Source organism: Cuculus canorus, chromosome 5 (genome assembly GCF_017976375.1).
Source record: "Cuculus canorus isolate bCucCan1 chromosome 5, bCucCan1.pri, whole genome shotgun sequence".
Lineage (NCBI taxonomy): Eukaryota > Metazoa > Chordata > Aves > Cuculiformes > Cuculidae > Cuculus > Cuculus canorus.
Genome location: NC_071405.1, coordinates 60,356,456 through 60,383,600, shown reverse-complemented (window position 1 = coordinate 60,383,600; position 27,145 = coordinate 60,356,456). Strand labels below are relative to the sequence as shown.

The 27,145-nt window shown below is 33.5% G+C and overlaps 1 protein-coding gene across 2 annotated transcripts in view; it reads left to right on the top strand.

Moving 5' to 3' along the window:
• CDIN1 (CDAN1 interacting nuclease 1) overlaps nucleotides 1–27,145 on the top strand; it is a 126,406-nt gene that overhangs the window by 58,135 nt on the left and 41,126 nt on the right. For both annotated transcript variants that reach the window (XM_009571720.2, XM_054067610.1), the window contains exons 9-10: nucleotides 5,024–5,089; nucleotides 7,696–7,801. In XM_009571720.2, the coding sequence (XP_009570015.1) occupies nucleotides 5,024–5,089; nucleotides 7,696–7,801 (172 nt within the window). The remainder of the gene's footprint in view (nucleotides 1–5,023; nucleotides 5,090–7,695; nucleotides 7,802–27,145) is intronic.

Below are 27,145 nucleotides of genomic sequence, written 5' to 3'. Positions count from 1 at the left end.
AATAAGCCTGGGTGCTCTTTGTATTAGGTAGTAAAGGAAGAGTAAAAAATGATTGATGCTGTACATGTTATCTTTTATTGATTTAGAACTGAGCAGGAACTCAGTTACCTAATACCCTATCTATACAGCACATGCACAGTCTTGCAATTAATATTTTATAGAATAAGTAGCTGAAAAAAATGCTTTAATATCTGCTGCAGTATTACTTTAGGTGTCATGAGATATTAGCCGTAATCTAGGCCTTATGAGACTTAGGAGGAAGCATAACAAATATTAGCTGCAAAATGTTTTATGTATTCAAAAACTGCTAAAGAATTCACTCATTTATCTTTCTATGCAATTTCTGCTGAATTTTTGCTCTCTGCCTTCCAATCAATGCAAACACTCTTTTCACAGTCTCTTTATTTAAAGTTATTTTAAGGATTAAATAGTTAGGAAGTTATTTCTGGGTTTGGTTTGGTTTTTTTTATTTTATTTTATTTTAGCTCTGTGTTTCTTGTATATCTCGTATATGTTTCTTGTAAAACAATAGTTAGTGTTTAAAGCATTGTTTCTCTTATTGTGATAATAAACTTAACGATGACTTCTTAAATCTTGGATTCTTTATGGGATGAGCCAATAACAAAGTCTGCTGTCTTTTGTTAATGGTTGGTGCTGTACTAAATTTGTGGATCAGGGAATTTTGTTGGTTTTACCAGAAACTGTGTTCTGCCCTAAAGTTAAATTCAGATTAAGATTTTGGGAACCTTAGACAAATTTAAGAAATTAGAAAGAATACTAAGGTTTTTTAAAGATTTGTCCATATGATTAAAGAACAGAGTTAATGTGCTCTTATTTTAGAGAAAAATGAAGGAAAGGCAGGAATAGCTATTGCATACAAACTTGCAAATGACATTATGAAAATGTGAGGAGATAATCTTTACTTCTTGGCTACAAGAACAGAGATACACATTAATAGGCTTAAGCTGTAATTGCAGAGATGATGTTGAGTTAAAATACTAAACAGTCCTAGGAACAATAAGTATAAAATAAGCTGCCAGGAAAGGTTATGGAATCACCTTCAATGAAAAATTCAAGGCTAGGCTTGACAGTCATCCATCAAATCTGGTAATGAAATCAGTCCTGTCACGATACAAGGGAATGGACTAGATGACTCACTAATGGGTCCTCAAGCTAACACTTATTTTATTTGGCTTGTGCAAGCTTGTGTAGTGCACAAATCAGATTTAAATTTTAATATTTCATGACTTCAGATGACCACCAATTTTGTCTTTAGAAATGCTCTAAGAAATCTGTGCTGTTGAATCAAAGTATCTAGACTGGATTAACTCATTAGAATATCAAGATATGAATGAGAGAGCTTAATTTATTGCTTACATGTAATGTATACTGAAGCATTATTTAGTTCTGATTTAAGATGTGTTAAGTGGTTGTATTCATTGTTTCTGTGCATTGCTTGTGTCTGTAAAGTTCTAGCTGTTTTATTATTAAAAAAAAAATAGTTTTTCCTAAGTATCTGCAAGATTAATCCTACTGAACCCCTCACAATGAAATCTTCCCTTTCCGAAAAATAAGTTCTAAAACTACTCGAAGAAAACCTCAGGAGGATGGAAGAGATGACAATATTTCCTATAAGTTAACAATTTTGGGCTTTTTGGGCTGCAAGTAAGACTGTGTTCCAGTATTGAAGATGGCTTATAGCTTGGATTGCTGTACTTGCAATTTCATTACTTTTTAACATGTGTTAAAGAAACGGAATTTGAAGTTTCCATGTTAGTGTCCTATTCCACTGTACTATTCTTCAAGAATAGTAAGGTTTTTTGTATCTGCTATATTCACCTGGCCAACAGAAAGTCTATAACAGGAGAAGAAAGCACAGTTGAAGTGTACAGTGAATATAAATATAGTCTTGGAGCACGAAACAGCTTTTCAGGTCTGGGACATTTGTCCATTTCTAGAACAGCTTTCGAAGCCTACAGATCAGAAATAACACCTTCAGATTCACTGAGAAATAGATCAGAAACTAAATAAATATAATAAATCTACTGGGGGTTGCATTTTAGTAAGCCACTCTTCATGGGGACCACATCATATAACACGTCATCTCTTTAGCGAAGACACAGGCCTTAAGTCTTTATCACTGTGTCTGAGATTAAAGTGACGAATGCAGACGTTTTCCCAAAACAGGCTAACAGCTTCACTTGCTATACTGAAATGAATTTCTAGGTTCTATACAAGATCTTTGCTCTTCATGTCATTGCGGTCAATGTATTAGGGAAGTTTTTAGATGTAATGGGAAGGCATGTTTCTGACTTGTGTCTGGAATCTTATCTACCTTTGGTTCTCACAGTGATGGCCCTCAGTAGTAGCCTGTATATAAATCATGAAATCTGATCAGTGTTTTCTACTGTAATATTAATTTGGCAGTTGCTGCTCATTCATGTACCAGGAGAAGAATGTTTTGTTTCTTTCTTATATTCAGATGCTAGTATAGAAACAATGATGTGTTAAATTATTATGATTGACCGTGGAGTTATGGTAAAGATGAAGCTCAGGTTTTGTAGGAAATCTAAATGAGAATTCTTTAGAATAGCTAGTTATTAGGGCTGCTTCAGTGTAATTTCAAATCTGATAATGCATAAATATAACTGTCAAAACTGCTGTGAGTTGGCTTCCAAGTAGTTTTAAAATTGTCTTCATCCATGCAAGAGCTAAAAGGTCTTTTAAGGTGCAAAAGCATACCGGGACTAAAACGCTAGAACATTTTTTAGTGTGATTTTGCTTTCAAAAAAGCAAAATAAACCAAAAAAGGTTTATGGTGATTGTAAGGAGATTCTGTAATTCTTTTTCTTTTTTTTTCACCCATAGTTATAAGACTTCAAAATACTTGAAGAAAGAGTAATATATAATTATGCTCCTGCACATGATAGACAACTCACATCAATAAAAGGTGTTTTTTAAAATATTTTCCAATGTTTATCATAATGCAAAATGTTAGGAGAAACCATGTGAAAACAGTCAGAAGCAGGTTTAAAACAAAAAACGTGTTCTTTTTCAATCCACGCATTAGTGTCAAAAGATTTTAAAGTAATTGGGCATCCTTGAAAAAAAGAGAAGAATATTAGAAGTAATGCTGATGCAAGCTCCAATTCTGAGACCTGCCAAGTTGACTCATCAGGATATGTTTTTTCATCTGTCCTGGTTTTCAGTGGGCTTTTTTAGATTCCCCTGAATTTGTGATACTAGCATTAGTTAGATGAGATAGAAAAGACTGAACTTTGTATTGCCATTTGTGTATTCTTAAATGATGAAAATTTCAACTGAGACATCCTGTACTCTTTTGTAGACTGTTTTAAACAATTTAAAATAGAGGAGGTTGTAGTTAAAGAGAGTTGGATAAAACTGGATCATTCTTTTTTTTTTACTAAGATTAAGAGATTACTTAGGACATTAATTCATTTTTATATTATGGCATAAAACACTGTTCATGTGTTCTGCTAAATTAGAAGCTTGTTAATCTAAATCTATTATCCGTATACAATGACATGTATATGGATACATGACATTCTTTGAAAAAATAACCAGCCACCAAGTCTGTCTCCAAATCCTAGAAAAAGTTTAATAGCTGATTTGGTGATATAATGAAGTGTTGCATTGCAAAACTTGTTTTTACAATATGATGTGTTTACAGTGAAGAAATACTCTCAAATTTCAGAAGAAATACTAAAGTTATCAAAAAGAATAAACAGCAATTATGGTTTACACTTAAAAGAACGTACAACTTTGCAAATTACTCCTGTCCCACTTTCACTATTGGTTTACTATATAAAACAGTACTTCAAAGTTACATTCTTCGGTGAGAAAGAGAAGGGAAGTTTGTTTCAGGCACTTTTAAAATATATTTATTTCAAAGGGCATATGTTTTCCTTGCCTTTACAATGTTACTTGGACTCACCCTGCTGACCTTTCAGGATGTGCACAAAGTATTCTAAAACTGAGTTCTGAACATTGGCCATGAAACTACTGTCCTAACCTGATAAATGGATTGGAAACAAGCTACCCAACAGTGAGAATGGGCCATTAATTTTAATCAAAGGTGATGTAGAAAGGCGAATGGAATGCATGACAATGTCAACAGCCCAGTAGGTGTTAAGGGGCTACACAGCCTTACTTGTTACTAGGTAGTGCCATTAGTTGAGCTTGGATGAAGACAGAAAGCCATGCCTGGAATTGAATGACCAGGTCACTCCAAACTCTAATGGAGAAATGGTGTTTCAGAAATATCAGTGTAATGATATTGGAAATCAAGGACAATAGTTTAGGAAATATTAAGGGCTTGCTTTGTTGTTTTGCTTTTTTTAAAGGAAGCATCTCTTGTCTTTTGTGGTTTTGTCTTGCTCACTCCTTATTGGTTCTTGAAATATTCAGCTCTAATATTTTTAAGCAATAGTATTGTAAAGGTAATAATGTTAACAGAATTTCTAAATCTTTGCATGTTCTGAAATTGGATGAATTCTATATAATGCAGAATGCAAGAGGAACTAAAATTGTTGCTTCTTTTTCCTTTAATAAATTTCTGGAAGAGAAGGATTTTCTTGTTTATGCTAACTTTATGCTAACATTAAAATAAAACCAAGAAGGCAGCTCCAATATATCTGCATTTGTGGTGTTGGTAGGATTAATCTTAACAGCTTCCTAATATGGGGAGACTCTTCTTTCAGATGGCAAATATACCTTTTTATTTTGAATATTTGAGGGTTATAAAATACTGTATGACAGCTAGAATTAATGATGTTTATAATGAAGACATAAAAATGCAGAGATGGCAAAGAAGCATTTTTATATCCATGCTTCAGGTTTTCTACGAAGGTTCATTTAATCTGACACAGTATTGCATGCATAAGAAAGATATGTATGACTGCATTAGTAATTCTTGCACTCTTATTTAAAATAAAAATAATTATATTGCTGTCTTCTTAATAGAATAGTTTAATAAACAATAGTTCTTATTCTTTATGTATAGCTGAAGATCAGCTTCGTGCAAAGGGTTATGACAAAACACCAGACTTTATTTTAGAAGTGCCAGTAGGTAAGTCTTTTAAAAGAATTTTTATTATTTTAGTCGGGGTAGAAAGTGTTCATGCTAAAATAGTATGGCTACATTAGTGAAATATGTTATAGGATGCTACAAATTAGTCTATTTTTTCAGTAGTTAACCAAAAACTTTAGAAACTTCTAGTTTGGGTCAGAGAGGCTTGATCATATGTAGTATTACCCCGTTTGGTCTCTGTATATTTTTATCTCATTATCACAAAAAGAAAAAAAGAAAAACAAGCAGCAATAAGAACCCCCAATGCCCTGCTCCCTCTAAGCTGCTGTGCCCACTGTCCTTATGAACTGAACTCTGAAGTACCTGTAGTTGTCTTAAACTTCCAGCCCCAATCAGTTCAAAGCAGTCTTAAAGAGTATTGCCATTACACCTATAGGTCATTGCATAAAGATTTGTCATTGTGCAGTTATTCTTTTGCCATCACTTTGCATGTGAATACAACTCTGCAGTTCTCTGTTGTTTCTTAAAACCCCACGTAGCAAGAAGGAATAAGGTGGGTATTTAAGGTCATGTCAAAGTTTACCTACATTTTCTGGTCAGAGGCCATGTAAGAAGCTAATCAGATGACCTAGTGACTGGGCAGTGGAAGAAAAAACATCCATGTTGCCCAAAGGTAAAGGATTATTAATCACCTTTTGTAAACTGGCATTCATGCCAAAAGACTTCTGCTACACTTCTATGGAATGCAGCACCTGTCTATGCAAGTGCCTACTGTTGTATCTGAGAAGAAAAGAAGGCTGAAAGCACTGTGTGAAAGTGATTTGCACAATTTTTTTGTTTTCTTCCTATTGGAAACAGTTGAAATTTTTACTGAGATAACTGATTTGTACACTGGTGAAAAGAATTATGTGTACTATAAAATATCTCGCTTCGGAAGTGCTTGAGATACCATCTTCCAGCACAATAATCTGGTATCCAATAGACAAATGACTAAGTATATGATAGTCTTCTGAAAAGTTTTTAAAGACTTTCCTTGCTCAATGATGTTTGTATTCCTAATCACATTTTCAAAAACAACACAGAATTTTAGTGATATTAATAAGAAGTTATATGTAAAATAAAAAATACCTTTTTAACTGAACCACTCCATATTTGATCACTCAGTTTTGGCATCCTAAGGATCTGTGATTCGCTCTTGTCAAGCCACACTTCGAGAGTTTTCAGTTAATTTCTCCCTCTTCTTAATGCTTGCCCTTCAGGTAGATATACACATTGATAAGATTCCCCAGCAGTGTGGACTCCTATATACACAATACATGCTTTTATGTTAGAAATGGATAAGATTATATCCCAGCTACTCAGGAGCATGATTAAATGGCAACTAGAAAAACAACCTGATTGAGCTAATTTTTTTAATGCTTGAGGAGGGAAAACATGAAACACTCAAAAGAATTCTTTGGTTTGTAATATTATGCTATCAGAAATAAGGTTAAAAATTGACATTAATTTGTTTGCATGAATTTGTCTCTAAAAATTCAAATAGTGATAATGCATTAATTCCTTCAAATTTTTTCAGTCAGTTGAGATTGGTAGGAAATAATTTTCTATTTGTTGTCTAGTCTCAACTAATGTGTGGCAGTCCTTGTATTCTCTTCTTCATGAATCAATACATTGTTAGGAAAGGCAAATGTTTCTTAGAAATTGTTTTTCGACTGACTACACGGTTTATACTTCAGCTGTTGTATCTCCTGAAGTCTAAAGAGTTTGGATGTTGGGGGAAAGATGTAGTAGTATAGCCCTATATAGTATATAAGTTAACTTAGTTAGTGACAGCAAGGTAGTGGTGACATATAGAACTTAGTATGGTGACCTCATGAGTCATTTGCCCAGATATCCCAAGTAATTTTACAGTCTGTGGTCAATCATGTGCTGCCATAGCCTCTTCTAATCTTTCTATATTGTGCTTCTGGGCCTGCCATGCCCTTTGAGTACCTTATCCCAGCTCAAACGTAGGCTAAGACATCATGGCTGTGGATATCATAGGGAACTTAAGAAAACATTTTTAAAGACCTCAATAGTGATATCCCACATTACGTTTTGGAGAATGATCTTTTAGAGTGATTATCATGATTTCTTCTGCAGTTAGGTTGTCAGCTTCAGAGAGGACTTCCCATTTACTGAAAATAAAAGATAATTTTATTAGAATTTACAAATGTACTCATGCAAGAAATGGTGAAAGACATGAACCAAATCAAATCCTACAGCACTGAAAGAAACAGACATTCAAAATCACTTTTTTTCACATAAGCCTTCTTATTCCTAACTTCTCCCTGGTGAAGCATTACTTTACAAAATAAGGAAGTGTATATATGTTGATGATAAACTTTCTTGCCATTCTCACACCTCCCACTCTGGATTTGTGAAAACCTTCAGTCTCCAATTATCCATTAAAGTATTTTCTGGTACTTTTTTTAAAAAATGTTCTACGTGCATATTTGGAAGATATTTTTACTAATGTTTGACTCTGTTACAAGCATGGATTGTACGGTAGATTGGAGGATTTCAGTAGGATATTCACGAGCACATTCTCACAGGCTGTTGAGTGTGACTTTCAGGATTCCCTTTTTTGTCTGCTGTCACTTTAGCTGTTGAAGGACACATAATTCACTGGATTGAAAGCAAAGCCTCCTTTGGTGATGAAAGTAGCCACCAAGCCTACTTGCAGGACCAGTTTTGGAGCTACTGGAACAGGTACCTTTCTGTTATTTTTCTTTATAAATAAATAGAACTGCATTTTTAAAAGAAGTTACTGGGCAAAATACTAGTGACTTTTGTATTAAGCCATGTGAACAGAATATATGTTATTAATCTGGCATCTTGAATGTCATTAATTAGTATGTCAAATTGGAATGCTGACGCATTTGTGAAAAATTCAAACTAATTTTTGACATGTGGCTGCAGATATACATGTTGTTTTTACAGTGATGCTTGATGACAGAAAAAGTTACTTTGGTACAGAAGTTATATATTGGGGTTTTATAGTACCTGACTTTGAAGGAAGATTTTTCTGTAATGTCTCGTAATACCTGCAAGGTGCCAAATTTGTTGTAAAATCTTCACACTTTAATCAAGTAGGCCTTGTGTGTAAAGAACTTCATTGCTTATTGTCATTGTATCTACAGTGATAGATACTGTTTCACTGGGATTTTTTTTAATATTTTTTTTAATGTTACTTAAATTTTAAATAGTAATAGCAATTCTCTTCAAGGTAGAAAAACTATTAGGTGTTTGCAGGAAGTTAAGGAGGGAAATAAGTTGTGCTGGACAGAATCCATGGTACTAGAAGCCTTCTCACTGGTGGAGTTTTCTTTGAAAAAAAAGCCCTAAACAAGATGCTTCATCTTCAATTCCATTTTTGTATGTGGTGAAACCATAAGCAAAGTAGTGAGCAAGTGGGGTAAATGAAAAATTTCTAAAAGGATATTTAAAAGCATTAATTTAGCAGTTTACACGAGAACATCAATGAAATCTGAGGGATAGTGGAGAAGATGGCACAAACGTATGAACATGCACCAAGTAGATCACATATGCCAACATCAGAATCTAGTCTGGTGACAGTGTTCTAGCTGAATATGGTAACTATCAAGGTGAAAATAGTGAGCCTTAGCTTGGGAAATACCTTAAAAGAAGACTGTATAGGAGGCAGCAGAGAAAAGAAGTCCAATCTTGAGATTAACATCATCAGAATTCAGAATTATGCTCTACAGCAACATTCTTGATTGACATGGGAAGTACCTGCTCTTATTTGACATTCCTAGAAAGCAGTGACTTGGAAAACTTGAATTGAGGTAATGGGAACCTGAGGAAGACTGTCCATTGTTGGATGAAAATACTTCACTACGGGGAAATTGTAGAAAAGAATTTGTACAACGTGTAATCAGAGTACAAGACTTAGAAATTTGAGTATGTACAATATCTAGGCAAATGGTGAGGATGGCAGGAAATGCAGGTAGAGCTGAACATATATATAAGTGCAAATAAGAGGAAATGGAGCAGCTCAGGGTAGGAGGAGACCATTAGGTGTACTAGCTGAGTATTTTTTGAGTAGAAACTGTGTTTGAAGTGATTCATAACGGTATCAGAGAAAAGGAGCTCCAATAAATTAAATTTAAATAAACAATGTGAACATAAAGATACTCACTAAGTCATGGTGGGATGAAAGTTGAGTAGGCAAGAAGGATGCGTATAGAGGATGTGTTTGAGAAAAAGTTTGTACTGCTTGAATTTGACATCTCCAAAAGAGACTTCTTTTACACTTTTATCAGGAAACCAAGACATAGATAACTTCAATTTCATTTTATCATGTACTATTTAATATTACAACTTCAAAAATAGAATAACATCTCTCACGGAGCTACTAGTCAAGTACTTTTAATGTTCACAAAAGCTAGACTAAATTGACATGTGGATCAATAAGACTCTCTTGGAAGCAGTTTTGAAATTTTGCCAAATCATCTGTTACAGTATAGTTGAAAACAACTGTAGCAATTGTAGATTCTTAAATATAGTGACTTTACATTCATATAAGGGAAACTAGAAAATCTTCTTAATGAGATTTGTTACTCCCTAAATCCAGAATTTGGTGATAGGTTAACTATGGAAATCAGGGATTTTTTTGAAGAACAAATTCTCTTAGTTTTAATTCTGGTACTGCTTGGCCAAACTAACAGTATCACAACATCTTCTGAAATGAGTTCTGGATTACTGCAGCTTATTCTAATGTAATGATGGGTTAATCAACACTTGTTGGCAGCTTAGATTGTATGTAGGGTAGATAGTTAATTTTCATTGCTCTCTGAAAATACTGATACAAATAGACACAAGTATAGTGGCACAAACTGTGAATAAGTTTTGTATGATTTAATCAGCCTATACAAGGATCTCCTGGGTGAGAACCAGCTTCCCAGTCAATTCACAGCACCTGTGTATCTCCTTTCCTCATTTGAAGGAGCAGCATCAATTCACTATCATGACACTCAGCTGATAGTTCAGGCTTTTGTAAACCCGGTCTGTTGGTTGAACTTCAAGCCAAAATGAAATTGGAGAGAAAACCTATAATGTTGCCTGTTAGGTGTGCATAGAAATACACGTCTAGATACTTTGAAAGGAATGAAGGTGAGATATTTTAGACCTTTTCCATTCAGCTTTTTTTGTTGTTTCTCTGAAAAGTAGGAGTGAGACTGGTAAAGTTTCTAGATTTTCTCCCGCATCTGTCAGAGATGTAAGATTAATTCTGCACACAGTCTGACTGAAAGCTTTGAACATAGCTGTGGTTTGTTTGCTGTTATGTGTGTATTTCATTAAATCCTGTACTCTGTGCCAACCAAATCTGTGAGTGTCTTAAATTGGTCTGTACTGACAGGAAAGAAATGGCACTTTCTCATTTAACAGAACAGCTCCCTAGATGCAGTCAACCATATCTGTTCAACTCAGTGCAAAAGAACACCTTTTTATTACTCCGAGTTCTGCAGGGACAGCTTAGCAAGGTTTTTTATGGCTCATACATCAATGGTATTGTTAAGCAATTTTCAGTTGCAGTGCTGCACTGCAACCTCATCTTCAAATTAAGCTTCACATTAAAAATGTACTAAGTGTACCTTGTCACTGGGTTTGCACAGTTGTAATTTAAGATGCTTTTTAGATATTGAGATTTTTCAGTAATAAAGAGGAAAAGGCAAGTTTGGTCTTGTATTCCCATACTACTTCTGCAGACTGATGTTTTCAAAAAAAAACCTATTTTATTTACTGAACAAACTTAGTATAAAATGATTCATGTACTTACAGAATCCCTTCCCTCGGTATGTTTTTTCCTTCAAAGTGGTGGCATCCACTAAGCAGGCTATAGCTTTAACTGCCACTTGGTTAACAAGACAAGTGCATGTGCAAAATATAATTGCTTTGTGCACATGTAGCAGATATCACATTTTTCATTGTTTACTGGCCTACATTGCTGTATTTCCTGTAATCATGAGGATTAAAAGTATTGAATAATCTGTGCAACCTAAGGTGATTTGGAGAGCATGAACAGGAAGTAACAGAGATTCCACTTTAAATCAGGGTTTGAGATCATGTTATAAATTATCTTAGGATGTAAAAGAATGCTGCTGTTCCTTTTTATTTCCATAATGTCTAATTTTATAAATTTTTTTTAAATAAAAAAATTGGAGTCCTGGCTGTTACTGAGAGCTGATAGGTATGACTGGTGTTTTCTAAGAGGCACTTAGAGATCAGCAACACAGGGTTCAAATAGTAATTAGTGGGTGCTCTGTCGGTGACTTGCTGTAAGAATGTATAAACTCAAATACAGCAATTTACATTTTCTATCTTCTGCAAGCCTGGCTAACGCATATGTACAGTCTGGAATGTAATTTATAGAGTCCCAAGAGAAAGCTTGATGCTGTTATTAGCTAAAGAAACTTTACTATATTGGAGGAAGACCGTAGGAAACTGTCATATTTGACACTGATATTAAACTAAAGGTAATTTCAGATAGTGAAAGAGAAGCGTTTCATCTTCTCTTTGAATAAGAATGATAAGTTATCCCTGTACTAAATTCCTTCCCCCAGCTGCTTGTTTGCTAAATGTTGTTAGTCCTGTGCTATGATTTCTTGAAAGAATAAATAAAAGCAAGTTTCCTGTAAGTAATCTTAAAATAGTAACCGCACTTTTTGAAAGCCTAAATTTGTGATTAAATGTGTTGTTAACTGATACATTACATCTGATCTTGAAAATTCAGTTTATAGTTACCAGCCATAGTAAAATTATCATAGAGGCCTGTCGATTAAAAATAGTTATTTATTTCAGATAAATTCGAACAGTAACAATGCAAAGGACTGTATTTCAGTCACAAACACAGCCACTGGGTTCTTAGGGTTTTTTTGAGAAGAGTGTTCTGTTCAAATTCATTTGCAGTTGATTATAAGGATGAATCATATGTAAACGAAGGCTGAATCAAACATCACAACAATATACATTTTTCTCTAGGGCTGTTTAAAATAGTTTGACGTATTACTGTGAAGACTGTTTAAGTAATAATTGTTGTCTGATTATAGGTGGTAAGGGAAGAGAGAATTACGCTCTGGCTTTATGAATCTCTGTTCTCTAACAAGATCAATATTCTCCAATTGCAGAAGGTTTTAAAAGTTCTACTAGTGAGTTGAAAGCCAGTGATATAACAACTTGACTTGGAGGAAACCTTGGGAGTTGTATTTGTCAAGTGGCTAGGAAAACTGTTCATGCATACCCAGTATCCAAAGCTTCATTGGCAGCCCAAACATAAAGAACTGAAAGGTCATTCTTCTTCTTGCAATATGATGGTTTGTTGACATATTTTGACACACTGGTACAATGCTGAAAGGTTTTGACCTTACTGCAACACTGAGGGGCGTAGGGTTTGTTTAGTTATCTAGTGCTTGTAGATTTTCACACATGCTGGGTTTTGTTCTGCTCATTTTTCTCTCCCTCCTAGCTCCAATTGAATTAGTAAATTAATCTTTAAAAAAAAATCAAGGTAGATAGAAGAAAGAGTTTATGATGGTTTTTGGCGCTTAGCACTATATATAGATAAGTTCCTTCAAAAATAATTCTTTTTAAAATTTGCCATGCCAACTTGCTAACCTTAAGTAGCACTGAGTAACATACATTCACTTATAGACAAGAGAATCAGAAGCAGTGAAGAGGGTTGTTTTCTGCTGGTTTACTGATTTAGTAGTTTACTTTGTGAATGTAATGAAATTATGTTTTGTCCTGTGCAACAAACAGATATGTGCACACACATACCTAGGCATACCTCTGCACTTCCCAAATGTCCTAGATACATTTGGCTTATTTCCAACAGAAATTGACAGGAATTATTGTCATTTTTATTTAATGACACATGAATAGTATAAAAATCAACTACAAAAATCAACTACAGTATAAAGCAGTTTATGAAAAGTAAAACTGTGGGTTTACTTTGGCTCAGAAGTGATTTTTTTTTTTTTAGATTTTACTAGTTATCCCCTCTTTAACAATGTGCTAGAATAACAGAACATGAGGCATTTTCCGTTGAGACCACAGCTTATGCCTAGCATTGCTATAATGTTGTTAATTGTTTGGCTGAGCATTGTAGGTTGTTATATTTTCTATCAAAACAAATTTTTGTCAGAGCAGAGAAAGAACAGACCATACTGTATTCGTATTAGCATTTACATTTGAATGATTGATATTAAGTATATATTTTCATGCATTCTCCCTAGGTATCATATTTTAAATGGACATGAAATTAGGATATTCGTTATAATTTAACTCTACTACTTAAGCCTCTTTCAATGCTAGGTTGTTTTATTCTCAACTTAAAAAGTAGTAAATTAAGCACTACATAGCTTTGTTTCAATTATTTTTTCCTCCTATTTTTCTGTACGGTCTTAAATATTATCATGTCACCTGAGACTCATGTAGTGCAGATAGAGCATTTTCAGCTTCCATCCACATTACTGCAAGGCTTCAGCTCCAATTTTCCTGGTATTTCTCATTCAGATTAGACAAGCATCTAAGTTTATGTACGATAAGAGCTGACAGCATAGATCCTGCTATGCTTGCCAAAGGCCTGGTTGCAGACACTTCACTATGTCAAAGAATATCAACCCCCCACAGACCTTACCATTCAGAATTCCTTGTAATTTTTAATTGACATTTACATCTGACATTTTCAATGTATTTCTTAGTGTTGTCTTTATCTGCCTAGTAATAGTTAAAACCAAACCAAACTAAAGTGAAAAGAATCCCTTCCTGTAATCTATGATATCGTATATTTTTTATTTAACAAGGTCAAGTTGCTGGGCTGAAACTCAAGAATGACCAACTCCCCCTGCTTTCGTGTAATTTTATATTTGCTAGTCTAATCCATTTCAAATGACAGTTGAGGAGAGTGGTAGGAGTATAAAACAAAATTTAACTCTTAGTACCAATGAATAAAGCATAGTATATCATTATTGGTATTACTATGCATCATGCACAGAAGGGATAAAGAGATTTTAAGGAAATGTTAAGAATACTGGCAGAAATGTTTCCTTTGTGTCAGGTACTTGAACATTGAATGTGGTGCCTTCATACCTATATTCGTGCAATATATATATGTAAACAGCATAATACTGTGAAAAGAACAAAGCTGGCAAGTATATAATTTAGCTGCATGTTGCAGAGTGCTTTTCTTCCTTGCCTTCAGAAATCTCAAGTTTTGATTTGGTTTAAAATACTAAAAGCCTAATAAATTAGTATGAGCATAATTATCCATCTCTTAGAAGGTAGAATGAAGGACTATAGTTGATCATAAATGTCACAAAGCAAAGAAGTAGAAGAAGCATTTTGTCACAAATAATGCTGCTTTTCTTCTAATTAGTTAATTTACATTTTACAAATTAAGGCCAAGATTCAGACAGAAGATAATATAGTAGCATATCATAGTTTTAGTGACCTGTATTTATATATGCCAAATTTAAGTTAATTAGAAATGTAGATGCTGTTTGTTTTATCTGTCAAAAAGCTCATCTTAAAAAAAAAATCTAGACACACTTTTTCCCCCAACATTTATCATCTAAATAATAGTCTTGCCAAGATGGCAGCCTCATAATAAACTCTTTTCAGTGGAGTGATGGGTAATGAAGCTTGCTTGTGAAGGCAGCGAAAAATGTTGTCTAGCCAAATGTGTGAATATGATGGCTAGAGAATCAGTGGACTTTCTCAGTCATCAATCTTTTTAGTAGCCTCTTATGCATCTGAATATTTTGATAGATGATCTAATAATTGAGTTATCTATCTTTCTAACTATCAGAGTTGCATAAAAATTATTCTCACATGCTATTGAATATTATATATATTGGGCATGCAGTAAATTTTTCAAAAAAGGTCCAAGAGGTGGAGGGATTTAGTTGTGTCTTAAGCAGCATTTAATATATTAAATGATAAACTACTAATATAGAATATAAAACTATTTGTCCTAATATAGGAAAAAAAGTAAATAATGTAAATAGCTGATTACAGATAGGACTCGCAGTAAATAAAGCATGTAAAAACATGAGATTGGTGAGGTTAGTGCGCAATCTAAGAGAAATTTGAGGTATAAATTAGTAGATTCATCAGTCTCTGACTGGCTAATGGACAGCATTCACGTTTACGCACAGTTGCACAAATTCTTTGTGTCTAGGAACTCTTGGCTTAGGCAAAAAGAAATACAGTGTCACTGTGGAGCCCTAAGTTACCATTCAGCCTCTGTGAGAGCACTTTCTCTTTATTAGGATGAGATTGAAAAGTATATATTGAAACTGCTCACGTTTTCTTTATTCTGGGTAATTGTATGGTACAGTTTTGTGTTTCCAGTGCACAAGATCTCCTTTCCTAGGACAATAATCTTGTATTAAAGGAGGCATTCAGGATATTGAATAAGTTGCATTAAGCACATAATCAGATGTGTCTTACTAGGCTACTCAAAGGAAAATGATTGTTGATGTTGATGTATTCTTTCAAATACTACTCTTCAAATAGACATTTTATAATTCTTGACTTTGAATGCATTTCTGCTCGAAAGGTCACATAAAAATATTATAATAATAATAAAAATGTTTTTGTGTTAAGAATATTTTTAATCCAAATATCTTTTTTCCCCCAAGTATCACCAATTTATGTTTAATTACATACTTTTAAATAGATTATAAAATGTTCCTTCTGGTAAGTTCATTAAAACTATATTTGCAGGACTCATTTTTTTAAAAAATGCCGTTATTCTGGGTTACAGTGTATTTTCTTCATTAATACTTTATTTGTAGATTTCATAACTACTTAATTAATAGGTCTCCAGGTAGCAAAGTAACTTTTCTTTCTCTATTCAGAACTAGCATGAACAAGGTGCTTTCGTGATGATGTCAAAAAGTTGTTCACTCATTGTAGAATTTTAATGGAGAGGGAATCAGGGGGATCAGCTTTGTAGTTACTACCTGCTTAAAGGAGAAAGAGAAAGATGAAATTCAAGGAATTGGATGCTACCATCATTCAACAGCTACTTTATGGAAGAATCATTTGGCCTCATTGGACTTTGCCACTGCATACAGATCTGCAGATTTAGCAAAGTTTTGGCTGTCTCACTGACAGCAGTTATGACTCTCTTGCTTAGTAAGCAAAGTTGTTTATATTTGAGTTCTTGTTAAACATGCATAATTAGTTTGATACATTTTGGATATACATAAAGCAAAATGCTGAAATAAGATGACTTAAATATCAAAAATGTAAAAGTTTACAACAAAACTGTGGTCTGAAGTCTGACGCTTCTCCTTCAATATGGCATCCCACATAAACAGTCTACATTTTTGTTTTCAGTAATGTTTACATTGATTTTGTGCAATTTTAAATTACATAAGTGTAATTTCACATAAGCATAATTTAAACCTCGAGCTAAGGCAGTAGGAAACATATTACAAAAAATGTTAAATGATTCTCTCTCGTTACTTGGAGAGTTTTAATACAAGTAAACTAAAATTGCATCTGAATACACAAATTCGTAAGCAATTAACTGGAATTGATCAAAGCCAGTGTTTGGTTTTCTTTAGTATATGTGGCTACTTCTGACCTTAAATAAATTGGCAGTTATTCTAGTTGATATTTGTAGTCTACTTGAGAACATACTAAGCACCTATACATACACAGTATGTTATACAAACTTATACATTTATTTGTGTGTGTAATTTTAAAATGTTTATATCTTAATTTAGGAAAGAGGTCTATATTTCCCTCTCCTAATCAAAATAGCAAACATCTGTGTTCCTTTGGTTTGTCATTTGATTAGCATGCTCTCATCTATCACTAGTCTTCGATATGAACATCAAGAGATCACAGCCTTTTGTTTCAAATGATAAATATGCCTTTTTTATGAATACTTACAGGTATTCCAAGATTTACATCTGAATTGTTAAAGTGTAACTGCACAGCTTCTCAGACATGTGATGTTATTAGTGAAAAAGAAGTTAAATTTTTCATGGGTAGACCTTAAATATTGACATTAAAAGACTGCTTTGGCTGTGATGCTGAAAAAAATTGTCCTTCATCCACTGTTTTTCTAAGATGTCTTGTTTATCAATGAGAGACTGCATGAGAGCCTCTGCGGATATTCCTATTTGCATGGTCCAAGCCTGTCTTTTCAGGTTTCATTATTTAGATCTGATGTCTAGTTAGCTCTTATCAAAACTAATGCCATCTGAAGCACCAGGTTTCCAGTGGTCACACAACCAACATGAAAATTTCTTTAGTCTGACTAATATTATTAAAGACAGCATCTCTCTAAACCTGAGCTTTGTTTCAGTCTCTAGATCAATTGCATCTAGTAAACACATTTCCTTGAATTTTTCACTGCTTGTTTCAATAACTAATATACATCCTAATTAAATTATATTCTGCACATTTTTAAATTTAAAAAATAGTGAAAATGCAGGTTTTTAAACTAAAGCTCTACTGCTATTCTTACCTTGTGATGCTGCTAAGGGAGAAAGAACTACTGTGTTGCTGGCCTCTCATTGCTGGAATAGTAAAGTAATTTAAAATGTTTTTGAGGACAGACACCTAGATGACGTTTTATCAGCTATGTGTAGCAAAAACAGAGAACAGAGTGTGTTGTGTAAATATGTAATTTAGTTCCTACAGTGCTCCTTGAAATCTTTGGGCTCGCTTATGCATGATAAAACCGTACTTTTGTGTTGCTTTTCTGCTGTTGCATTTATTGTGTTCTAGGTTTATCATTGTTTAATTCATTTCATGTTCCGTTTCAAGTGCTGTAATACTGAAATTGAAGATATTGCAATATTTGACATCATTTACAAAATAGTTCAGAGAGGAATTTAACGAGGGATCCAAAAAAATTATTTAAGAGCCCATGACCATGATCAGCTTATAACTGCAAAATTTTGTAATATCATATATATAATACACCGCAATATTTAGGGTTTTTTCAACTTTTTTTGTCCTTTCTTCAGAGACATTGAGCACATTTTTCATATAATAAAGTTGATAAGTTTATTTACATTATAAAGTCATGTAAAATAGATGACATTGTTTACATCTCTTTATTTGGAATGTACTATTTACTTGATTTTAAAGTAATGAAAAGTATACCCATTTCAGGCTCCCTGTAGAAGTGTAATTTCAAAAGTATATTCTCACTTATTCTTTTCAAAAGGAGAATTATCTTGCTTTCCTTGCAACACAGACCAATAAATTAAGTGAAATTTCCTGGCATACAAAGGATACAAATGAGTTTTTGAAACACTGAAGCTGCAACCCAACTTGAAGAAGACAATGATGGCAGTGAGCTTCTGTCCAGAGTTAATCAGCTGCAGAATTTGTAAACTGCATATGTGTCAAAGTTGAAAATGTTAGCACTCTGATAGAAGCTTGAAAAGGTTAGACCTGATAAAAGCCATCAGCAGTTAAAGAAAGTGATTTATGGGAATGTAATGACACAAAATGCCTCATTTATCACTCATATACAGATAGGTTAAGGTTTCTGTGTCATACTTTAAAAACTTGACCACTTAGAATTGTCAAAATAGGTGCTTAATTGCCCATCATACATTTCAGTTCAAATTTCCTTTGCTTGAATTTTGGTGATTTTCCTGTTTTGCTTCTCATATGGTTCTTTTTAAAGTCATTCATATTTCATATTTATTTCATATTTGTTTCAAATGGTATGCTCAGTGCTTGGTCAGAACTTTTATTAGGTAAAGCTGTTGATTTGAGTGCTATCTAAATCTTTTGTTGATTTACAATTTCATTCAGACTAACTGTAAGGAAAATAACTGAAGGTTTCATTTTCTTTTGTTTTATACCACTAATTCTCATCAAGAGTTTACAACTTTCTAATTCAATCCTTACATTTCCTCTCCAAGCTGAAATATGAGATTTAAAAGTGAGATCCGTCAATTGGTTTCCCGTTCCAGTTGTTTAAGTTACTGTTTATCTCTATACAAATTAAATTTAATCCAAATGTACCAGTACTGTTAAGTGATCCTAAAACAAAATAGAATGTTAGGCAAAATGCACAGTTATATGTTATCCTTTTACTGGTTTGATTTGAGAATAATAACAAACAAATTCCATAGATTTGAGATTGACTGTTTTTTCAACTGTCCAGAGTTGCATCATAATGCTGAAATAAAAGTAAATGAAAACATGGATAAATCTTCATTAGGGAATTATCTTTAAGAACGTATTTGTAAAATAAGGCAGCTACTCTAAAGACATTGCATGCATACTAAAATACAGGTTCAGCTGCCGAAAGAAAAAGTGTGATAATGAAGTTTGTAAGGAATTATTTTTCTTTAGCTACTTACCTTCTTTAAACTGTTTCATCCTCTTATTTCTTGACGTTATACAAAAACGTCTGAACAGAATGAATTTAATTTTTAATATAAAAAAAAAAAATCCTTACCTTTTTGTTAGCTTTCACAATTCATGGCCCCAGTTGTATAGCATTCTGTTTGTTCAGCGATGACCTTCCAGGTTCGATTTAAAAAGAAGTCAGAAGCATTTGTCATGTCTGCTCGATCTTGTCCAGAGGTACCTATTGTAATTATAAAGGACTAATAAGGTTGTTTATAATATAACAGTCTGACAACCCTAAAAAATCTTCTGGAGAGCAAGTTCTTTTTTGTGTGTCTGTCTATTATAAGGAAAAAAAAAGATCTGTAATCTTCTGGCTTTATGTTGCACTGTGTTTTCAACATTCTGTTCAGAAAGCACAAAGAACTTACACCTTGAAAACTTAACTTAGTTTTAAAAGATAAGCTGTATAATTTGCTCATTAGTAATACTTTCTAGAAATGCTCATTAATAACGTGACTATAGTACAGTAGCACCCTGTATTTAATTGGTATATATAGAAGTGGTGATTATGTACTTGGAAACATAGAATTCCTTTCACAGTGTAAAGAAAAAAACTAAAACACTAATATGTTTGTTGCAAAATTGTTGGATACGTTAATATGGTGAGCTTTTGCCTTTAGAAGAAAAAATCCAAATTAAGAAAGTCTTGTTTGTTCTCTTATAAGCATTATTAAAGTACTGCTATAAGTATTTGTTATTATTGTGGTATTTTACATTATGCGTCAGGTTTTTTACTGTTGACTTATGATCATTTTTCCTTTCATATGTCTTTGTCTTTCTTCCTCTCTTCCTTTCTTTCTCTCTTCCTTTTCGTCCCCCCATTTCAGCATCATCCAGCATCCTTTTTCATAGGCATGTATATAAGGTAAACAAAAACATGCTAAAACCAATGGAATTTGAATGTTTGACAGAAATGTTTACCTGTCTTGTAGAGTGTGTAACAACAGTGTAGTATTGTCGAGCTACCATACATCATTTAAATACCCTTAGACAGCAAAGGAAAATCTTGACAATTCGGTAGTCTCATCATGTGATTTCAATAAGGCTTTTTTTCATATCTACAATTGAGACAAATTTATGTTGTATGTATTTATGGTTGTTAAACTCAAATTGTCTCATTTCATTAATTTTTAACATTGTGCTCTCTTAATGACTATGAAGAAATGTATTAAAATGCCTTAATTATAGGGCTAGAAGACGAGAAAGCACAAGTCTTTTTAGCATATGATCTTTCAATTGTTCACTAAAGGATAAAGAGGGCATTCAAGCGTGGTTTAGATAACTGTCAGCAATAATAAAATGCAAGGTAGTTTGGAGAGCCTTTAAAGACCTTTCAGGGAAATAGATTTAATTAAAAAACAATAAAATGGACTTTTCATTTCAAAGAAATCCAAAATGTTATAAAATTTCAGGATGATACTGTATTAAGAGTAATGAATGTTTCCAAGGGTGAGGAATAATAACTGTGAAAATATTCTGCAGTCCATACAGTAGTGATAGCTTTATTTTGTGTGTATAGATGTATGTCCTTTAGCTTTTAATACAAAGACTATGAATAGCATGTTAGACAATATTTCAGGTTTTCTTAGCTGAGTGATTTTACCTGTTTGGGTTTTTTTTTAGTTTGTTATACTTCTAACAATATTTTTAAAACAAAAATAAAGTGAACATTTAACTTCTTAGTGTAAAATTATGTTATCGCAGGTACCCACAGAAGACTATGACTGACATACTGGCAGAAGTTCATTTGCCTGTTTAGTAGAGCCACTAGACTCCTGCTCTTCATGGGTGTCTATGTTATATACTGTGAAATTATATTTCAAAGTATATTTCCAATTTCTGCTTTTTTCTTGTCATGCAATCAAAAATTGCATCTGCTAGTAATGTTTTTGGTTGTGTGGTGTGTTGAAAAGTTTAGTTAAGCACTTCTTCTGCGTTACTGCGTTATACCACTTCTGGCAAAGGAGCAACTTAACTTCCACTTAATAAGCAGTGGTTTATAAACAACTTTGACTGCTGTCTTTTTAGGATAGTTTTGCTCATTGCTCAGCTTGTTGCTTTCTTGAGGAAATTTTGTACCTTGTTTTCTCTCCCACTGGTGCACACACATCAGTTGCATTGACCAGTTGTTTTGTTGCCACCCAGTAACAAAGTGCATTTTCAGCAAATGCTAAAACTCTATCAGTTTTGTATTTGTAATTACTGCCCCAAATACATTATCAAACACATTCATAATGAAAATATGATTTCATTATTTAGGGACTCACTGTGTCCTCTAGTAAATTTAGTTTAGATTGTTAATTCATATCAATGTTCACTTTGTCACTGACTGATCATAGAAATGAAAAATCATTCCTGTTCTTGAAGTTGGTGATTTTTCTTTTAAGAAAATTAAGCGTTTGGTTTCTGCTTGCATACGTATCTTGAACTGGAGCACAGCCTCTGTATCATACACCGGTCAATGACTGTGTGAGAAACATGGCTAATATACTGCTAAAAATATACAAATGTGTGTCACTGTCATGAAAATGCCTCACTCTTTTATTCTTCACTGGGCTTGCTGAGGCATGAGGACTCAGAACTCCCCAAACTACAACAGACATGTGCACACTTAGCTTTGGCAGACTTTCTGCATTTAGGGTACATGTTCTTGAGAAACAAGTGTCTCTCATCATGCTGTCATCAAACTCCTGTTTTCGATTTATTGTGTCTCTTTCTTCCTCTCCAGCCCCCCTGTGTTGTAGGGCTTTTAGATGTGATAAAATTTCTGTAGAATATACCCTACAATCTGATATTCTCCAGTCTGCAGCTGATGGGCTCCTGCAGAAATATAAGTTTGGGTCACTTCTGTTGGACTTGTAAGTACAGTAGAAGCTCAAGTCAACTGCCGAGACTGCTGATTTGCCTTTCTGCTAGTGATTTGGGTTTTGCTAATTAAAGTTTCACCTAGTTGGGTTTTTATGACTTTGTTGTCATGTGTCATACCAGAGACAACTGTTTTTCAGTAGTGGCTTTTGTAAATTTTGGCAAGAATGTTAAACTGTTGCTGAGTAAAAATTACTACATTGTACAGTATGTTAATTTTTGGCACAATAGCTTTTACTTTTTCATGTGTAATGAAGCTGGGGTTTAAATGTTTTTTCTTTTGCTAAAAATCACATTCTGTAGATCTGATGACCTCTCCTTACTGATTATAATCCTTTATTGGAAACAGTAGACATTTTGTATCACTAATTCAAAATGCAGCATTCAAGAGAGAAATGTGCATTATGAGAGGACTGAAAGCTTGATCTGACTTCTTGTAGGGCAGACTAACTCCTTATATGTTTGCCTAGTAGTTAACACATTTAGCCTTAATACAAGCTGAAGGTTTCATGATGCCAGTAATAAGAAGACCAAGATAGAGTAATGATCTTAGTTTAAAATGTTATGCATTATGATTCTTAATAACAATGATTCTCATGCATTTGCCTCTGGAAACTGGATAGGGTATGCTATAATGGCTATAAATTCAGATTTGAATCTTCATCATTGATCTCTTCTGTACTCCCAAGCTAATTACTTGTTGCTTCTGTATTTAGAATTCACCACCAGTAAAAGCCTGACATCACATCGAAATACAGTGAACTCAAAATTCAGAAAATGTTTTCTTAAAACTCAGAGTAAAAGTCACTACAGATAGAGATGTATGAATATTCTCCCTTGTGAAAAATCTCTACTCTTGTAGCAAATGTGTAAACCTAAGCACAGTTCTTCTCTTAACTTTAATTTTCTTATCACCATTTACAGTGTGTCAAGGAAGAGAAAAAGAATCCAGGAGTACTGTCTCTGCTCTGGCATAAAACATTATGAAAACAATGCAGAGTTCCAGATGTTTTTTGGCTAGTGTTAAGGAATTAAAGGATAGGATTCAAGGAAAAATACAAATCATGTCAAACTACCACTCAAATAATGCTTCTCTGCAAAATGTCCAGGGGAACAAGATCAGACAGAACAGTCTGTGTTCTCACTGTTAAGGAAAAGACTTTTCCAGTTTTAAAAGCTCACCATACTGTCTTTTGTGTCCTAGGCTTTTCTGTCCCTTCTCTGTAAAATGATGATGTAAAGCTCTGAAAATGAATACCCTTGCTTGTAGATTTTTTTGTTGTTATTATTGTTTAATTGCTACAATACCAACAGGATGTAATAGCACTAAGACTGTAAACCTAGTCAGCCTCTGCCCTCTCACTGGCTTGAGTAGACCACAAAATTAGTCTGATTCTATGGAACGGGCATGGTGGGAGAATCCCCTTCATGTATAGTTCTCAGGGGAATATCTTCATTATAATGTAGATCTTATCTTAGAATACATATATCTCTATATAAGTGTATATATGTATGTCTGAATTACATAAATATAACTAAAATATTAAATTTAAACATAATACTATAATGTTATCATGGCCCTTTTTGTGCTTATCAGTAAAATAATAGTTTAAAGCTATCCCTTGCTGTTGATATAAATATTTCTTAACATCTCTGCTATAACACGCTCTGTCTGGTTTTGCTAGATATACATCAGAATGAAAAATGAAACTAGTAGAAAAATGAATGTTTTAAGCAACAAGATGTGTTAAGATTCTTTGGTTAATTGCAGACAGGATGAAAAAAGCTGTTAATATCATGGGATTTTTTTTTTTGTCTACAGAGAAATACACTGTGCTGCGTGTGTCTTTCCTATGACATGAGGGAATTTGTGTAGAACATTCCTTTCAGTAGCTTACACAGTATGTTTTAGAGTATTAATTACCTAGTCAGATTTTATTAGAGCCCATTGAGTTTTGCATAATTAAAATTGTAGCTGCAGCTAAGTGGTATGGTTTGTGGAATACAGAATCTTTGCTTTTGCCAGATGTTCTCTGAGTTTTCAAAGAGGGAGTGGAGAAGTAGGAGAAACTTGAAAGTCAAGTCTGACACTTTTTAAACCAGTAAATTTGTTGTGGATTTGCATTTATCTTTGTATAAAATATAAAGTTAAGGATAATAGATTTTCCTACTGTGTTGTTCTTCAACAGCAGCAGTAATATTATGTGTGGAGTTTCTGGAGTAGTTATTCATTTCAAAATGCAAATCTGTAGATTTACAGTAGTGGATATCTGCAGACTGGTTTCTGTACACCTACAAGTTAAAGGTTTTGGTTATAGTGTGAGAAAAGTTTATTGTTTAGACGCAATCAAATGCATATAACTGAAAAAAATGATCATTACATTTTATATTGAAATATTATTACAAGCCAGGCTCTTCTCAGTGGTGCCCACTGACAGGAAAAGAAGCAAATGACACAAACTAAAATACAGGAAAACCTATTGAAACATAAGAAATTATTTTTTTATTGTGAGAGCTGTCAAACTCTGGAACAGCTGCCCAGAGAGATTGCGAAGTCTCCATCTTTGGAAGTATTCAAAACCTGACTGGACAAAGCCCTGAGCAACCATCTCTAGCTGATCATCCTTGGAGCAGGACTATACAATCTCTGGCAGTCCCTTTTGACCTCAACTATGCAGAGTTTCTGTGTGATTTTATTTATCACTAATTTTATCTGTAATACTTTTTTTTTTTTTTCAGAGAGTCTCAGAGGTAGTTAAGTCAAAATAAGTGGGAAAAAAGAAAATTTGAAGAGCTTTAGTCCAGTAGACTCTGCTGCTATTATGCTTAATGTCATATTTCCTAGATTAAGAAATCATTTCTTAAGTTTTCACAGTGAAAGAGAAAATTAGGCTGAAGAAAATGAAGTAAAAAATTTTATCTACCTGTTAATATTCTACTGAAAACTAATGATGAGAACTAAGCATCAATATAATATCGAAAACTAAATTAATAGCTTATGCTGTAAAAAATTTATGAAGGAGTAATTGAAGAAATGTAGTAAGTGGGAGGTTTTTTAAGCACTATTGGTCTGGAGTTTGGGGATCAGTTCACAGAAGAGTACACAAATGTAGACCTACAAAGTTAGCAGTAACTGCTGACAGTTCCTAATATGTTAAAGGTTGTAATCTTTTGAAAGAAATTGGTTAGCTTTCCTGTTGGCCCTCCTATCAACTTTAACCTCCAACCTTCTCGGCATGTATCACTACAAATAAAATTGCTGAGGTTTGACAAGAGAATATAAAGTCACTAGGCCATCGCACAGAGATCTCTACATGATTTTCTTTAACCTTAAGCTTAAATGAACACTGCTGTAAGTCAGGGGTTTTAATAAGAAGTCGTAAACACTCACCCATATCACTTTAGTTTTAATAATTACTGTTTTAACAGAGAAGAGAAGAAATATACATAGTAAATTATGTTTGACAACTGGAATTTGGTGGTTTTGTTATTGGTTGTCTTTGACAATTACATGAATTTCTGTTCTTCATTTTAATGTATACTTTTTCATGCAAGCTGCGTATGATACTGATATAAACATGCCATTTGTGTATAGTGTTATAAATGAATTTTTAGCTCTCGATTAAAGCAAACCAGATGACAAAAATAACTTCTGTGTTTGTATTTACCAATGTAAGAATAATAATCTTTAAATCTGTAGTCACCTACAGCAATAGCAATTTTGGCATTTTTTCCTCTGTAATTTTTTTATGTGACTTTACACATCTTTTAACAATCTAGCAGCTATGCAGGACATACTTAGTAAAAGTTTCTCGTTATTATTACACTTCTGAAAGCTGCCTGTATAGTGTTTTCATTGTGCTGGGGAGCAGCTGTCCTCTGTATTAACTCTTGCAGAGTTATCGCTGAACAAATTTTGTGGTGGTGTAAAATATTTCTCTTCATACTTTTTGTTGCTCTTAGATTGTCATCTTTTATATTCACCCATATGTTTTCTCCAAGTGATTACTTTAGGGTCTGTGTAAGCAATCTCTTCTTTTTGAAGTCTTTCCTTTCCATGCCCAAATTTCGTTCCTTGAGCACGAGCCATTTGTATGTTCATCTCCAGACAATTGTCATTTTTATTGAAGTCCACTTTCAAAGAGTAGCACTTTTTATCTGATGACATACAAAGATCTTCCATTCTTAGTTATGCTTTCTATCTATTTTTAGGCTTATTTCAAATGTATAATGAGATACTCTGGAACACCTTTTTTTTTTTCTTTTCCTAAAAGTTTGCAGCACACTAGTGAAGTCCAATACACACTTTGCCTTTCTGCTGGTTCTATTTTGCTAAAACATTTTACTTGGTTTTCTTTTATCCTTAATTTATTAGATATAAGCTTATTACATAAATGCTGTACAGCTGTAGATACAGTATGTTTTTGTCTGTAATCTGAGCCTATGTTTCTGATCTGTGCTTGGACTGTATAGAAGTGATTCACAGAAAGTAGTTAAGGAAAACAAGCCTTCTGTATGTAAGTTTATATTCATTATATATACTGGAAAACTGCCAGGTATTTTACAAGTTGTAAGAGACAAATACTTATCTACACACTTATTCTGCATAGCAACTGCTTAGATTTCTGGTGCTACCTGTATTCTGAGGAACAGTGAATGTTACTGTTTGTCAGACTGTACGGTATGTAGATTTTGGAAGTTAGATGTTCTTGGAAGATTAAGGTCAGATTGAATGGGGATAAGAGGAAGCCCTTAAAAACCTAATGT